The sequence below is a fragment of the Macrosteles quadrilineatus genome, unplaced genomic scaffold, assembly GCF_028750875.1.
Source record: "Macrosteles quadrilineatus isolate MER2022 unplaced genomic scaffold, UCM_ALF_1.0 Scaffold_21__1_contigs__length_2333173, whole genome shotgun sequence".
Taxonomy (NCBI): Eukaryota; Metazoa; Arthropoda; class Insecta; order Hemiptera; family Cicadellidae; genus Macrosteles; species Macrosteles quadrilineatus.
Genome location: NW_026542614.1, coordinates 1,929,524 through 1,947,617, shown reverse-complemented (window position 1 = coordinate 1,947,617; position 18,094 = coordinate 1,929,524). Strand labels below are relative to the sequence as shown.

Sequence of the window (18,094 nt, the reverse complement as noted above, 5' to 3'; positions counted from 1 at the left end):
TTCGATTTTAACTCAAACTTCTACCGTCGTTATAAGTACGAATATTTGACACAACCTCTTAGATAAATTTCAGTTTTGTTTAAAGTCGAAAAAAAATACAAAAACAAAGTAAGTAAAATGTTGCCCTATTCCGTTACTTCACTACCACTACATTATTTATTGCAATTCCGTTTATTCACTACTGGAATTTTTTCGTAATCAGCAAGTTTGGTTGGTTAGGTTGGTTTAGAATAATTCTATTTTATAATTGATAGGCCTATATTCATAGACTATAGTATGCTAACTGTTAAAAATATCGGAATTGCATTAAAGAAAGTAGTGGTAGTGAATTAATGGAAAAGAACCTATAATTTTATTTTTGAAAACCAAAGTTATCCGTAAAGATGGTCTCTAACTCATCACACTGATATAACTTAATATTTATACAAACATTCACTCTTTTTAAGAAGAATAATTAATTACTAACTTCCTAATTAAGTAAACCAACTTACGGTAGGTAGATTAGCTATACCCAATAAATTATATGTTGTACCTATAATATGTACCTAAAGTTATACATTGGTTACATCAATTATTTATGTTATTAGGTGTTATGAATTCGGTTGAATTGAAACCATTTTTTTCAGCTCCGTTGAGGAAAAGTATTGGAGGAGCACAGTGTATTCGTACAGTATACGTCAATATCAATGTCAACCCCAAAACCTAGGGTTTCAACAATTGGAATTTTCAAACAATTATTACAACAAACAACTAGTACAAACTATAGTTCGGCCGCTTAGAAAACGACCTGCGCGCTAATGCTAAACCAATGCTGGAGGAGGTCGCTTTCTAAGCGGCCGAACTATACACTCGTAAGGTACAACTGTTTAAAAACACGAACTAAACTTAAATTTGCAAGCGCTGCTGAACACGGTACATATAGGTTTCTGTCGACGGGGGAAATCTCGCGGGGAATTTTCCCGGCGTGGTTTCGCCTTCTTTGCTTTTCGTACACTATCGCCGATACATGCGTGATGTTGAATCATTACAATGTTATCGCAAATGCCTAAACCGATCAAACTACCCCACCTACTAGATTTATGGCGATTTCCACTAATCGGTGATTCCGTTTCGTTTGTTCTTCTTTTCTTCGGAAAGAATTGTACAGGTTTTTAGATAATTCCTTATTTGGGCAGTTTATGTACTATATTAAGTACTAATACTACTAAGTAAGTACTATATTAAGTTTAAGTATTATATTAAGTGTTCTTTGAGGATTTGAAAAAATCACTTATGTGAGAGTTAAGTTTGTCGAAAGTCGTTAAAAAAATCCAATATGGTTAGAGTTATCAATTTTTTAAATTATGAACACGAACTAAAGTGACCAAAACTCGAGTGTTTCGAGATTAATTACTAAAGGTAGACTAATTTGAACATAGAATGATATTATTTCCGTTATTAAAAACAAATTCCAATAAACGCGATAATTTTGCACAAACGATATTTATTATTTTACCAATCAAATTTATATTGGTTGTTGATTTGTATCGTTACAAAGTTTTTAGAATCAACATCCATCTGTAGCTTCATAAAACATCTTTGCTTTAAAAAAATATAATTTCACGGGGTATTGTAACTACTGTATTTAAAAACACAATACATCACATATAAGTAAGGAATGCATCAAATTGTGCCATTTCCTATTGTGTCTCTATTCCTATGGTGTGTAGGTTACTTGCGTTGTTCTGAACTGGCCTTACTGATTCTTTTATATTGTACCAGAAGATATGCTGCCTCAAAAGAATTACTATTGCAATGCTCAGAAATGTTAACCTGTAAACTTGACTTAATTCCTGCCACAAAATTCAAAAACCCAGCAACCCAGCTTGCGAGATTGAGGGTTAGGGATCAACAAGTGAGAAGTGGTTGGTGACGTCATCATCGATCGCCACCCCCCTTTATCAACCGCCCCCCCCCCAAGCTGCATCCCTCTAAAATACTTACACCCGTCTAAGTTTCCAATGTGTTACATAAGTTGTAGGGAAATTAAAATATAATAGGAATAGTAAAAATATACTCAAACCAATTTATTATCACCTAATGTATAGAGTTAAAACTGTTATTTTAGACAGACAAAATTTACTTATATAAACTAACTTATACTTATCGTTTACCTAGTTAATGGAGGATACGTTTATAATAGGTTACGTATTAGTGAATTAATCAGTAGTATTTTTATTGATTAATTAATTGGCCGTAAAACCCAAGGTTATTTTCCTAGTTTGTAGTTCACATAAAGTTGATCTTTTGGTGAGTTGACTAATGATTGAGGAATATGAATTGCGAACTCAAACTGGTACATATTTTCGTTTTCCCCCGAAAAAGGAGTTCTGGTAGAAATGTCAATTATTTTAAATCTTAATTTGATCATTATACCGATAAGTGACTATCAAAATAATATCATAGAATACTAAATACTTAATACGATTCACTGATATTTAAGGCTAAAATAATTTACTTTTAAGAAATTTCAAACCTAATGGATAGCACAGTAACTTTCATATCAGACAATGATTTTAATGGTCTAAGGTATTATCTACTCAGTCTACTCTATTTATTTATTTTAAACGGGCTCCATTTTTACAACCAAACAAATCAAATCAGTACAACTCATGATGGCTTATACCGTAACATATAACAAACACAACAGAAACCGTTTGATAGGTTGAGATCAAGATGTATACAACATCTTGGGTTGAGATTAGTCTATGGTTATCGTCAAATATAATAAATAAACTGCATTGCCGACGTGACAGTGGTGAAACTGTAGCCCTGGGTGAAAACAGAGGGCAGTAGGAGTGCTGCTGCTGCCCCAAGTGAGGAGATTCGCAACTTAAAGACGAAATGCGAACTGTATTACCGACTGACACGGAACGCTAATGTTGCATTGCAATCTGCTAAATGGTGGTGAAAAAGTAGAATGTTTTAAACAACACCAAAAATACTGTTTATCAATAAGAAAATTTATGTCAAAACACTTCACAGAGGTAATAATAGCTCTACAGCTTGTCGTGGGCACGTCACAGTTTTAAAATGTCCTTCTAGGATATGTAATAATTTATAGTCTTTTTTTCTACGCCTGTCTTGACTATTGACGCAAGTCATTGTTCATAAATAAATTGTTTTATTTGAATACAATAGTTTTAAAGTAGTGAAATAACAAGAAATAAACGGTAAGCATAATCCCATCGAACAAAATCAAAACGTATATTTTGTCCCCTACTGAATTTGAAGTATTATAGTTTATGAAATTCACGAAGACCGAGGACGCATGAATGTAAAAACTAAAATTAAATAGCATACAACAGTTAGTTATACCATTGACTATGGTTATACATATTCAATGAACTAAGCGTGGTAAAGCAGAGGTTATTTAGGAGCCTCAATGTTGGCTACACTGCTATAGAGGGTGAAATGCGAGATCTAAAAAAAAGCAAGCGTTGAGCGCGAGCGTTTCAGGGCAGGAATTGGACTAGCCTACTGCGCATGCGCCAGAAAGAACAGCTCAGTTGTATTTGGTCTTCAACGAGTCGACTCATGAGTCATAACTTACTAGTTCAGTTCAGTTCTGCTGCTGTTAGCTACCTCCATGACGATTTGAAGTATTCGGTACTTTAATACTGACTATGGGAATGGACTAAAAATTGGGTTTTCCCATTTTTTGCCCTAAAAACATTGTTTTTTTTTGTATTTTTCAAGTTATTTTGTGGTACTTGACAAAATTAATAATTTAAACTTATGTTCAGAATATACCATGAATATTCCAGAGTACTTTTCCAGAATATTCCGAGAATGTTCTCCAGATTTCTATATACAAATTTTCTTAGAATATTTTTGTTGAGTTATCTGAGTAGGCTATAATCAAGGAAATTGCCTGGCATGTTTAGAATGATCTTAAACATTTTGGAAAATTCCAGGAAATCCTATTATTTTTCATGTTGTATTTAAATGTTATACGGTAGGCTATATGTGGTGATGTGAACATTATCCCCTGATAATATTTATTATTTGATTTGTTTGTAAATATTGTATTTGTTCTTAACTAAAACATGATTGTAATTTTTAATGATTAAAAGCCATACTTTTGGTTTACTAAGTCTTTCCATAGACTAAGCAACACAAGGGAGTATATTTTATCTATGGTCTTTCTTACAACAGTATATACAAGTGAGTTAACAAATTTTTAGATTTTATCGAATTTGATGTTGGCTGATGTTGATTGCAGTCCATGCCCTGGAATTTGAGTGAAGCAGAATCATTGCAATTATAAAATAAATTGAAATACCATCCAGAGAAAATATAGGAAATAAGGTCAACCCTTGATATTTGTATCAAATTAAACTTAAAATAAGAGTTTTAGGAATTTTTTACATACTTCAACTCCTTTGTTTGAATAATCTTTGTTAGTCTGGAATTTTCAGATTTTATTTTAGTTCCTTTTTACATTTAAACAGACCAATGCATCTGCAACTACACATGCAATTTAACGATTGCAATACAAAAACACCAATAAATAATAACAATGGTATATAAAAAGCTGTTGTGTTTACTATTTTATATTTTTGAAAGTGCAAGTGATTACGGCGGGGCACACGGGAGGGACTAAGGCTAACATATCTTGTAGTGTCAGCGTTCGCCGCTAGAACTGCTAAGTTGAAATAATTTAAATTAATTTTTTTTTAGTTATAAAATTAACTTTTTAATTATAAAATATTGTTTTAAAATTATAAAATAAATTTTTAATTTTTAAAATTAAACTGTCATAACATAACTTAACCAACCAGACTTGCTGATAATATAAAAACTATATAAGATAAAATCTAATTAATAATTACTTATAATTTTCAATTAATTATAAAATTAATTTTAAAATGTAGTATTATAAAATTAAACTGTCATAACCTAACCTAACCAACCAAACTTGCTGATATGAACAATTTGTTGACAAAAAGTCAGCGCTACCAGCGGGATTCGAACCCGGGACCACCTGCACACCAATCCGAAACGCTACCACGAATCACATCGTTTCGTAACGGTAATCGTGTCGCCTCAAGAGAAGACATTACCCACTAGAGATATGACGTCACTACACCTTTAGCCTTAGTCCCTTCCGTGTGCCCATTCCCAAGTGATTACACATTGGGATTATGCAAATATTGACTACATCAGAACTTATGTTTAGAAACAAAGTAAAAAATAATTAAAAGAAGTATAAACAAATATTACAGCTGGAAATAATGGCATTGTAAATGATCATTCAATTTTAATAGTTTATGTAGAACATTTATTTTAAAACATATAAAGTAAATCATAAACAGTGGTAATTTATCACAACAGTCCGTACTATCACACCTCACACTATAGCAACACATTTTTAAGTCTTCGATCAGTTCACCAGCACCTCAATCAATGACTCTGTAACAAAAAACTCTGTTTTAGCTTTAATTTAATAAAACACATTCAATGTGAAGCCTACATCGTAGTAAACATATTGTTGTGGTACTATGGGGTTATTGCATGAAGTTTTGGCTGTTATTTTTTTATTCGTGTCACTATAACGTAGTAAAATATACAGTACAATAGACTCCCTCTCTTATCCAGACTCTCAGGACCGAGGCCAGTTCGGATAATGGGTTTTCTGGTTAAACTGACGTCCCAAAAACTCATTAAAAGTGACCGTTTAAATGCATACTGTATATACAGTATTTGACTAAAATGTAGTAGAGCATTGTATTTAGACTAGTAATCACTGTTATATCCTTATATCTCCTTAACACTCATATCCTTAACACAAGAACAGTCGTTTCAGTAACGCTTACCTCCCACTTCCTGCCGACCTAGTCCGGTTAAACCGATGTGCTGATAAAATTGCCTGGTTAAAGAGATATAATTTCCACTGAGTGTTGTCTGGTTTAACCGATGTCCGGTTAAAAGGTGTCCGAATAAGAGGGAGTCTACTGTACCTTATCATGGCTATTAAACATGGTATAGTTCGGCCGCTTAGAAAACGACCTCCTCCAGCATTGGTTTAGCATTAGCGCGCAGGTCGTTTTCTAAGCGGCCGAGCTATAATAATGTTCCCTAATATGCAGCAAGGAAAATCAATTTTACTTAGCCTAAATACAAAGCGAAGAAGACTGATTCTGAAAATTACATTGCACTGCAACAGTGTGGGTTAACGTCCGCGCTAGTGAGTACTACGACAATCCGCAGTACTATCCTAATGATTAGACCAATTCGTTAATCACGAGGAAAAAATGTGGTTCGGATTCCACAATAAACTGTAGGTCCCTTAGTTGTCATTAGCTGTATGGGCTATTAACAGCTGTGTCTAAGGAACATGTCGGCCTTAGTCACTAACAAGACTACAAGATTGCGCCACTCATCCTACACTCATCTCCATCCATACTTGGCTTAAAATACCTACATTGTATGGTCGCCATTTCATAGAACAGTATTAACAGTATTAATCTGTTAGCCTATGGGTCTTTTTAAAAAGAGGACCACCCGCCAATCTTTTACAGACCATTGCAGCGTTTAGGTTATGTTAGCTTATAGGCCTACCACATAGAAAAAAACCACGCACCTGTTTGAGTCGTGCATGCAGGACAGCAGGAGAGTCAGAGTGATGGGGAAAGACACCTCACCCCAACGACTTATCCGGGCCACCACTGCTCCAGGCCCTTCCCCACCATCATCCTTCACCCCTACGTGCGCGAGACAGCCATGGTTCTGCGCTGCTTCTTTTGAAAGTGGTAGGCCTATAGTTTATAAACAAACAAGGTATCATTAACAAAATTTTTAGCTTTTTTCTATAAGCTAAGTTAGGCCTACTCATGAAAGACACGACTAGGTATAATTTGGCGCTTTTGACAATCAGTTTTGATACAAAACTGTACAACACTAACCCAACCCAATGAGGATGCTATTGGAACAATTTGGATTTACTGTATTTAGGTGTTACCTGGTTTTTATTAACATAAACTAAACCAAACTGAACTAACCTTGTTTAACCACCACAGCACAGTGTGAAAGTCTATTTGAAAAGACTCTATGGCTTTAAATATTCATATCACGATACCTTTAATACTCAAAACAAAAATCGGAATTTATATCGCAGGGAATAATATCAAGTAGCCTACGATTTGTACAACGAACTGCTATTTCACCCAATAATGATTGCAGGTTCTCTAAAGGACTTTACTTAATAGCCTACATTGTTTATAGTAGAACATTCTAGCATAAAATGAAGACTGTAGCCTAAATGTATTGTTTCATCAAAATTACCCCAACTAAAGAAAAAATTGTATATAAAAAAATTTACATCACTAAGTAGATGGCAGACTGTTTGTTCTTAAAAGTAGGTAACGGCACAACAGTTTTTGGGCGCTACAAATAACTACAATTTAATAGTTTTTAACTTAACGTATATTTTTCTTTCGTTGGAGTTTCAAATAGCACGTTTCTCATGGCCATGTTACCTACTCTAAATAATTTCAAACAAACCGCCATTTAAATTAAACAAACAATGTTTTAATATTCTGACTATTACAACAGCGCGAGGAAATGCCTCTTTCAAAAGGTTACAGCATTCTAAGTTATTAAGTTAGAGCCTATATGTGTGTATGAGTAGCCTTTATAAAGGCTAAGTATAATGTAAAGAATGGGTACTTTCCTGTTAAAGGGAATACTTAAATATAAAATATAAATTCCACCATTCATTATTATAGATAATTTCTTTTCGAATATCGAAATTTAATTTTTCTGTCCGTTATATTGATAGCCTAATACCAATTAAAACATATCAGTTTGACAACTTCGATAAGGATTAAATAAATATTGTTTAGTAGCCTATCAACAAACAACTAAACAAATAAGGTTAATTAAACTATAAGAACTTATTGAATTGATTATGTTCTAAACCAACCAAAACCAACTAAACTTGCTGTAACTTAGGCCAAACGTTTCAAAATTCCGTTTGACAGCCATTCCCCATGCCTTTTCTGTTATTAAACAAAATTTTGAAACGGTAACGTAGATCATACAGCAAGTTTGGTTAGTTATGTTATACCTAGGTTAGTTTAGCTTAGTTTGATCCAATAAAAGAGGCTATTAAATGTTTGCTAAACAAGGTTCGGCCTACTTCTAAATTAGTAGAGATCATTTAAATGTGTTTGAAGATAACAGAAGGAATAAGTTATGGATCGTGAAGTAAAACAAAAATATTTATAAGCTTATATCGAAAAGAAATTATCGATAATAATGAATGTTCCCTTTAACAGGAAACGCCAAAGAATGAGATACCCAATAAGTATAATATAGTAACCTAGTAGGGTACTATAGTGTAGGCCTGTCTATTGATAGCGGAACCAAGCCTTGCCCTACGCCAACGTAATGCAAAGCCTAGCCAAGGCCTAAGTTATTTTAATGTTAGTTAGCCTAAACATTTAATTGGCTAAAGGACCATATGTAGCCTAAGGCATAGACTTTTTTCCAAACAGTTAATGGTTTACAGGCTAGGCCTATAGGGTTAAATGTGTCAACCTAAAGATTAGGCCTTTATACAACTCACCCAAGGGTTTCTAATATGAAAGTTACACCGCTTGGTAACTTATTTTGTAAGTGCCTTTTACCACACAGCCTAGACAGTTCTTATATAATTATAAGATTCATCCTTTTGCAATGTTTATGGGAAATGTCGGTAGGTAGTCCTAACCATGTCCTAACTGTGTGATGATACAGCAATAAAATTTTACTTAAGAGCTACTAAACTAAGTAAATGCAATACAATAGCATAATAACAGCTAATGCTTATTGTTTTATTTGGACAACACTTGGAACAAAACACAACAAACACTTTTAAAGACTATAAAAACTAACTTACAAGGGTGCACGGGGCTGGCACGGTAGAACGCATAACAATAAACAATCTTTTATACACTCAAGTGGGGCCTTGACTCAAATCCGACTTAACCCTTAGAGTGCCAGGCGAGAAATAAAAGTAACGCTCAAAAAATGCCGATGATTTTTCCCGAAGGTCGCGCTAAAAATGCCGAGCGCGATCTGGCGATTTTTAGGTTAAAATTTCGTAAAAATCGAATTTTCGATATTTCGACCAACGAAAATCGATGTATCGCATCTAGTAACTTTCGACTCAATGTTAATATATGGGTTAAAAGAATCCGAGTATCCATTCGGTTGTTATGACAACTGTTCGATCATTACAAAACGTGGCAATAACTGTATTATTATATTATATATAGGCCTAATAATAATGTGGCAAAAACTCAACTAATTCAGTTTTCTGCATCCAATATTAACCAAGAAATAATTGTAAATACAAACTTAACTACAATTCATTCACAACAGTCAATAAATTATTTGGGAATAGAAATCGATTCACAACTAAATTGGCAAAAACACATTAAAAACCTATCAAAAAGACTATGCTCAGCAACATTTGTTCTCACAATAATTCGGGATACTACTAATCTAGAAACACAAATAGTAGTATATCACGCATATTTTTCATCGATTATGAATTATGGAATTACTGTATGGGGCTCATCAAGCCAGGCCAAAAAAATATTTATTCTCCAAAAAAGAGCTGTAAGATTAATGGCCAGAGTCTCCCGTAGAACACATTGTAAAGATTTATTTATTAATTTTAAAATTTTAACTTTTATTAGCTCTTATATTTACAAATTGGCATTAATGGTTAAAAGTGATTTCGACACATTCATGGACTGTCAACAATCTCATCCACATAACACAAGATTCAAAAATATTATAAAACCAGTTCAACATAGGCTTAAAATCTTTCATTTATCCCCTCAGTATATGGGACCAAAAACTTACAATAAATTACCCGCTGGGATTAAAAACATTGCCTCATTCTCTAAATTTAAACTATCTTTAAAAAATTTCCTTTTGGAGAGGGCATTTTACTCGTTAGAGGAATATCTGGAAAATGAGTATATTTGAAAGATATTGCTTCTCCCATAGGTTTGTAGCTTATTATATGCTTTATTTCTTTTGTAAGCTATTTTATTTTAAAATGTAGTAGGCTATAGTATTAGTATTAGACTTTGTGACAAATCACCTGTCAAGAGAATTGATGTAATGTGATGATGTTTAATAAATAAAACGTACGGTCAGCCGGACGTTGGCACTTTTGGCTCATTCTAAAAACGTCCGGTCGGCCGGACGTCGGCACTTTTGGCTTGTTTTAAAAACGTCCGGTTCCCCGGACGTTGGCACTCAAAGGGTTAAAAACATACGATACTTCGATAAAACCTCAAATTATTTAAAAAAAAACACACAACTTAAACACTTAAGACTTTGAAAACTCGGTATGGTATGGGGCACGGCAGGGGCAGACAAATGACAGAACGACAGAACAGTAAACAACTCTTTTGCTTCAATTGTATGAGAGTCGTTCATTTGAGATCAGCTCAATTTTATGGTTTGCGCATGCGCAGTAGGCTAGTCCAATTCCTGCCTTGAAACGCTCGCGCGTTGAGCACTGAGACTGAGCAGTTCGTTCGATTCGTCACCATCTGTTCTTAGTTGTCATAACATCCATTCCATTTCCATTTGTCATTTTGTCAAGGCAGTGTCGGCTCGGCGTCGGTTCGGTTCGGTTTCGCACTTCGCAGACGACGAGACGACGAAAATGGCTGGGGAAAAGGGAATGACCTCAACCTTTTCCACGTTTGGTTTCATTTTCAGTGTGTTTCTAATTTGTGTTTCGTTGTTTTTCGAAAGATGGAAGCAGTTTGTTATGTTCTTCCTTTTTTGGTTTTTCTTCACAGAAAGACGTTACCGATTTTTGTATATGATTGTGAAGACTCTCCCCAGAGACCTCAGGTACGTTTATGTAGGTTATGTTTGGATTGCCAAAGATTAGTCTGGAAAGCTACAAATTGTTTTAGTTCTAGTCTCTGTAATTCGAAACACAAGTTTAAAGCTGCATTGTTTATTCATGTTCTGGGTAACTACGTCCACTATTATTATAAAGCCCCTAACCCCAGTTTTCAGTTTATGGGTGTGGTTGTGGGGGAGTGCCGGCGTTGGGACTCAGTTCCAAATAGATACCAGATACCACACATTGACATTATACGTCTATTTAAAGAGAAACATTCTTGGAATCATAATATAGTTAGCCTAGCCTGTCATTAAGTTCATACTGATTACCGTTAGGGATATCATGACTGGTTTCTAGCTAAACAGATGTATAATGCTTTCCATTAATAGGCCTAGGCTGACTTTTCAAAAAGTAAATTAAGTTAAAGACGAAATATGGTAAAATGGGTAGGCTACATTGAGTTAATCGTCAAAACTTTATCCAACTACACGATTATTGATTGTTATGGTACAGCCAATATATAAAATATGTTTTTGTTAGTTTGAGTTTGGTTATTGATTGAATTGGTAGCCTACTTTTAATGGTTTAATCCGATTGAGTCGGATATAAAAGGTACCATACACCAAAAAAACAGGTAATTTGTACCTACTTACTTCTTCTCAAATGTAATTTGCTACTGGCATAAGGTATTTTCCTGTAGGCCTAGCTCAGAGTTAGTGTTTTGTGCTCACTAATCAGGCATTACTGATTCAAAGTTGGCCACCTGCTCTTATCACCTCTGGTTTGGCCATGTGAATTATGTGATACAGTAGTAGTAAAGTCTCGTCATAGTATTTGAAAACGATGAAAGAAAATTGACCCTCTAAGCCAAATAAACTCACGATCTGTGATTACATTTCTGCAGTCTCTGTCGCTAAACGCTGTGAGTCCATCGTCTAAAGGATGAAAACGGAGTAAGTTAAAGTGGACGGGATGTGCAAAAATGGATTTTTGATGTTGTCTTAAACGTTGAGGTTTTCCATAGTGTCGGTAGCTGCTATCATCTATCAATCTCTTTTGAGGCAGTAACCATGCTAATCGCGTTGTGACTAGACGAGAGAGATTGGGGCGTCTCTTCAAGACTATCAAGGGCTACGACAAGCCTTGGGATTCTGTAAAACGAATCTGAATAGGAAATCTTTCTTAAATATATTCACTGTTTTGATGGAAAATGATGAATTACTGCCGGACCCTATGTGGAATCAAGTAGCCTACAGGCTTCTGCAAACTCAAACCCACTTGCACATTTTCTACCACGAAACACTGCATTCACATCTTTCAACTGACAACAGTAACCAACAGGGAAGATCCCCTTCCTATATTCACACTTGGCGGGAACACAACATTTCTTTCATGTCTTTGAAAACTGTGACAAGACTCGAGAACTGTAGTTGTCTCATAGCTGGAAAAGCGGTGATTTCGCTTGGCTGCGACAGCCAGGGTTGCCACCTTAGGTCAGGAAAAAATCGGGACATTGCCCCCCTCCCTCCCGGATTAATATAGGCTTAAATACGGGCATAAGGAACCAAAATCGGGACTGTCCCGGCAGAATCGGGACGGGTGACAACCCTGGCAACAGCTGATGGAGACCTTTATTTACAGACAACTCGTAGTTAGAATTTATTTTAATTATCGCTCAATCATTATTGTTTATGGTTAACTTAATTCACCCAAGTTTAAAAACAGTCGACTCCTATTATACTCCGTTAACAAAATTTAGGCGGTTTGAGGGGAAGTTCAGCCACTAATTTTTTCCTTAATAAATATAGCACAGCTGATTGGTCTTTTGGCAAACCTCAGCTGTTGAGCTTATTTCAAAGAGGTAGATTCAAGTGGAGGGGATAGATTTATTTCCCTACAACCGCTTATATTTTGTGAACGGAGTATATTTACTTAAATTTATTTATTTGATTTTACTTTTCATAGGTAGACACTGAAATTAAATTAAAATTCTTAACTTGACTTTATTGTTTCAAATCATTGTCTGGAACAACACTGATAAATACTGATAAAACAGTCAATATTTAACTTCAAAGACATTTCTTACACAATCTAAGGTCAGTAAAGAAGACGTTTTTAATTTCATTAATCATTATCGGATCTTGTGTACTAAAATATAAGTTGTTTTTGCTGTTATACAATTTTTTTTTATCAGAATTTATTTTACAATCTGTTCAAACGAATATGAGAACAATAAGTAAAATAGGTAACATAAAAATGGCAGGAGCAAGCACCTGTGTATCCATAGCGTGTATCTAGTCTAAATGGAGTTCGAGAATAAATAATATTATCATTGGTGAGGCAGTTGATGTTTGTCATGGTACTACGAAAGACTGCTTATTAATTGGGAAAGCTGGCAGTTATTGCATGTGTATATAGTGGCACTTAAGATTTGGTTTTTCTATATTCAATTATCGGCGGACTGTCGAAACAGCGAGCGAGGTCGGATATTTGTAAACAATAGGAATCTCATCTACATAAATGGCGACATCGTACGTAGTACAAACTGTCAGCGCTGTAATATCATCAACAATCACTCAGTAATTACAACGTTGTAAGTGTAATTGTGTAAATTTAATACTCGAGTAATTAGGACAGCATTGTTTATGGTGATTTGAAATCAGCGCACGTTTTGAGATAACGCCACAATAGACAATTAACTTTTGATAATGGATTTTAAATTATTTTACGACGTTGAAAATTCGCCCCAGAAATGTGTGTATGGAGTCGACCCGAAGAACATTTTTGAAGTTGAACTTCTGAAGGTCCAAAAGTGAACATTCTGAAATAATTAAAATATTATTTCGTTTTATTTTACCTCTTCTCGCTAGAATATTGAAGGCGGTGACACACTAACGTTCTTTTCCCCGAACAAGACCCCGAACCGAGCAGGGAGAAGGGAGGTAAAAATCTGCAAATTTTCAATCCGAACATTTCCCCGAACAAGACCAAGATCAGACAAGTTCTACCGAGCGCGGTAAAAGGGAGTTTAGAGAGAGATGGAGAGCGTGTGTGAGTGAGAGCGCGTAGGAGGTAATAATAAAACAGTAATAAAACATGAAATAACATGTTACAGAATGATAGTTTTGATTGCCTTTAACAATTGTTATGTTTATATTAATTTTGAAAGAATTAAAGTATAACATCAATTACTCAATTCAAGTTAAACATCATTCGTATCATTGATTTAACGGTTTCAACTTGTAAAATACATTTTCAACCTTGACCAAACACACAACAAAATTACAACATAAATGTCCATAATATATAACGGCAAAATATTACCCAACATTTATTTATTTTAGCAATTAAAGAGTTTAATTGCCATATTAAATTTGAACTATCAACGCTAGCGCAGGCGGCCGCTCGGTGCGGCGCTCGCGACGATGTACGGGGCAAAAATATACCGTGATACACTATCGTACATCACTCCGTACATCGGACCGATCATTTCTTTGATCTTTCGCCAAAAAAAACGCCTCCAGAGCGCTCGTCTCCCTGCTCGGCCTGATGTCTGGTTAGCCGTCTGGATCGGGGTACGGACCCGTGACACACTATCGAACATGCTCCCTTCGACCTCCCTTCTCCCTGCTCGGTTCGGGGTCTTGTTCGGGGAAAAGATCGATAGTGTGTCACCGTCTTTAGTTTTAACTTTCTCCCTCTATAGGCCTACCATAGTATATGGAGAAAATATTGTTTTCGTAAAAAATTTCGAGTTTGAGTTTTTGCTGGAAACATCCGTTTTGGGTCCCCCTGAACTTAAGTGGTTTTCAAAGTGATGTTTAAGTGCGTGTCTGTATGTGTGGATGTGTACAGACCACGCCTGTGGTCCGATCTTGATTAAACTTGGTAGCCTATCAAAAATAACCAAAAATTCGGATTTTCAACAAAATGGCTGGAACGATGTTCATTACAATTGACTATGTTATAGACTTTTTAACTCTTAACAAAATGGTACAAATCCCATTGCTGTAAAAATAACGGCTCAAAAGTTACTGCAACATGTGATTTTTTCCATAAAAACCCATAAACTAATGGGAAATTTAAAAAAACGGCTCCACCGGTACCTGTACGTCCTTAAACTCTGAACAAAATCTTACAACCCTAACTGCTGTATTACGGTTCAAAATATTGCAACTTTTGCGATTTTTCCATAAAAAAAAATCATTACAGATTGGAAACCCATGATAAGAGTCGTTGACAATCCAATGGGAAAAAGTATGTTTCAGATTGCTGTTGCCATTTATTTCTAAACAAATCCAGCAGAAACAGCATTAATTACTCTGGTCTGTTACTGGGTTTACAGTCACGGAGCTTCAAAATAGCTATTTCGTCTGTACAGTAATTCCTCTTGTTCAGAGGAATGCTACAAGATAGAAAGTGCACAACCTGAGGGTGAGATGTTTATATCGTTCCCTGAGGCTTGTTCATATGTAATCTGTTTACCAATAGAAGAATTCGCAAACTTTCTGACCACATTAACACTTGTGTTTAAAGCCAATGTTCCGTAAACTATCCATCCGATCCGGGCCCGCACTGGAAGTTCAGGTTCGTCCGGACAGAGGTTTAGGACGCGTTTGTGGTTTTAATCCATGATTGTAGCTAATAATAATTTAGTAAACACCTATTGTTTATTAATTCTAAGGTTATAGTATTTAGGAAAACCGTCTGGCGGAGGTGTAGAGCGAGAGAGACTTTGGAATGAGATAATTTATAACACCTTGATCCTGTTCCGGTTCCGAATGGACTGTTATCTTTATTCTCAAATGAGCCGATATGTTTACCAGTACTCGGGGATATCTGAGTAAATTTAAAGGTGTTTGAGTCGAATTCGTTACGGTATTTTTAGATAACCCATTAAAATAAACAGTATCCGCAATCTGACACATACTTTCTCCCATTAGCTTGTCAACAACCTTTATCATGGGTAAGCGATGAGAGTAACTAGATATTTAATAGGTAAAATCACAACATTTGCATTAACTTTTGAACCGCATTTTTTTACAGGAAAGGGGGAATTGGTTTCACTATTTTGTTTAGAATTGTGGAGACCACAACAGAGAAATTTCAATCAGAACCGGGTTTTTTTCGGAAAAAACTGCTTTTTGGTTTTTTCGTGGGGTTTTATTGGGAAATAACCATAAAAAATCGAAAAAAACTTTAAAAAACCCCAAAAATGGCTGTAAACCACTTTTTTGGGTTCAGGGGTACCCTAAACGGATATATCCACTCAAAACTCAAACTCGAAAATTTTGACAAAAACAATACTTTCTCCATAATCTACTATGGTATAGGATGAGAAAGTAAAAAGTAGTAATACGTAACGCTCATCCTAGAAAAATACTTTTTGTTAGATAAATCTAAAACTATTTAACATAACCTCTAAATATTTGTACCGGTCCGTAATCTAATTTGCAGACATACACCAATTCAACCGCGTCTGCCGGTCTGCGAAAGTGTCGGGCGTTGCGTGTTTTCTTTCATCAATGCGCCTGAACATGAAACTGCACGCCAGCTCCCTGACCCTAGATACAGTATGAGTCACTATTGTTTTGTCTCCTGATAGCAACGATAGTTTCTAGTTTCGATGGGTCTAGTTGGATGGGTCTAGTTTCGAACATCCACGGGTATTAGAACAGAACCGGTATAATCAACATAAACAAATGATGACGTCACTATCCCGAACCGAGAGTAAACGTGTTTACTGTAAAAAAGTCTAATCAGCTTTTAAGCAACAGAAAATAGTTGTGAATTGAAACTCCGAAACCAACTCACAAAATGTTGTCGCCAACTTCCAATCACCCTGTGGAAGCCTATATTAAATGTATTTCTACCCGCTGGCACCTTGGTTGTTGGATGTAAGCCTTTCCCCTGATGGTTGTATTAGTTTTGTGACAACAAACTGCACTTGTTTACCCGACCTTGGCTCAGTGCTTGGTGTGGCGCAATTCATTCATTGGCTCGACAAACATTTGAACTGCGCCGCCTTGAGATGAAGCTTTGCTCTGTGGTTGAGACTGACTGGTTGTATACGATGTCGCAGTTAGTCAAACTAGGATTTTTTCACACAGTTTTTAGTTAGCCGAGAACCATGGAATTGTAACAATCAAAATCAGTCTTTGGTTTGCCCCTCTTAATTTACAGTATAGGTTTCCTAACAAGCTCACTTTCTATTTTCGCAATATGCGAGTACTGTCGGCTGTTTCGACAAAGTAGGAGTGTGTTAAGCTAACATTAAGCGAAACACGAAACTCGAAGAATTTTTGCAGTACAAACATACAAATTGTGGTGATAAAAGGTGCAGGTAACTAGGTATGGGAATACACTACACAGCTTATTTTACCTTATCCACTTGGCACACTTTGTGGAGAAAATGATGTATTGATAAACCTTTAGATTCGGTATTTGTGGTTAATGCGTCGAGTAGTATAAACTGAATTAATTACTTTTCTGACTAAACAGTGGGTTTGTGTTTGTTTGGCAAAAGGAATTGGACCGCGACAAGCGGAATGAGGATATGAACGATATAATTGGCACAGAGGGCCTATGTCAAGGTCAAAGTCTAGGCCAAGGCCATATCTGTGCGTGATCTTTGTTCACGCTCTGGTTGTACTTTTAATACTTTTTCATTGAAATGGCGACCATACAAAGAAGGTATTTTAAGCCAAGTATGAATGGAGGTTAGGTTAGGTTGAATGGCGCGATCTTGTAGGCTTTTGAGGCCGACATATTGACATATTCCTTAGACACAGCGGTTAATTAATAGCCCATCCAGCTAATGTTAACTAAGAGACCTACAGCACAGCCTACAGTTTATAGTGGAATCCAAACCACATTTATGCCTTTGTATTAACGAATTTACCTAATTATCAGGATAGTACTGCGGATATTCGTAGTACAGTACTCACTACTGCGGACGTTAATCCACACCAGGGAGTATTGCATACACACTGCATGCCTATAATATCCACAATTCGTGACTTCTTGGTAGCTGGATTACAAAACGACGCCGCGGCCCCAGTCTTGTAAAGATTTTTGTGTATTTTTTGTACACCAAGTTCCCATTAGATATTCAAGAAATCCATATGAAAGCAATTAATTTTATTCCTCCTCCGAATAATCATAATCAATAGCTAGACTGGAGTACCG

At 35.7% G+C, this 18,094-nt stretch overlaps 1 protein-coding gene and 1 long non-coding RNA gene across 2 annotated transcripts in view; one reads left to right on the top strand and one right to left on the bottom strand.

Moving 5' to 3' along the window:
- Positions 1-5,386: 5,386 nt before the first annotated feature.
- On the bottom strand, positions 5,387-9,012 carry LOC129005395 (uncharacterized). The gene is made up of 3 exons (XR_008491820.1): positions 8,924-9,012; positions 6,626-6,800; positions 5,387-5,454 (listed from the first exon to the last, which is right to left on the bottom strand). It is a non-coding gene; the product is annotated as an uncharacterized LOC129005395 (long non-coding RNA).
- Positions 9,013-10,709: 1,697 nt separating this feature from the next.
- LOC129005412 (long-chain fatty acid transport protein 4-like) overlaps positions 10,710-18,094 on the top strand; it is a 41,091-nt gene continuing 33,706 nt past the window's right edge. The window contains exon 1 of the mRNA XM_054434299.1: positions 10,710-10,908. Coding sequence (XP_054290274.1) covers positions 10,715-10,908 — 194 coding nt within the window. The 5' untranslated portion in view covers positions 10,710-10,714. The remainder of the gene's footprint in view (positions 10,909-18,094) is intronic.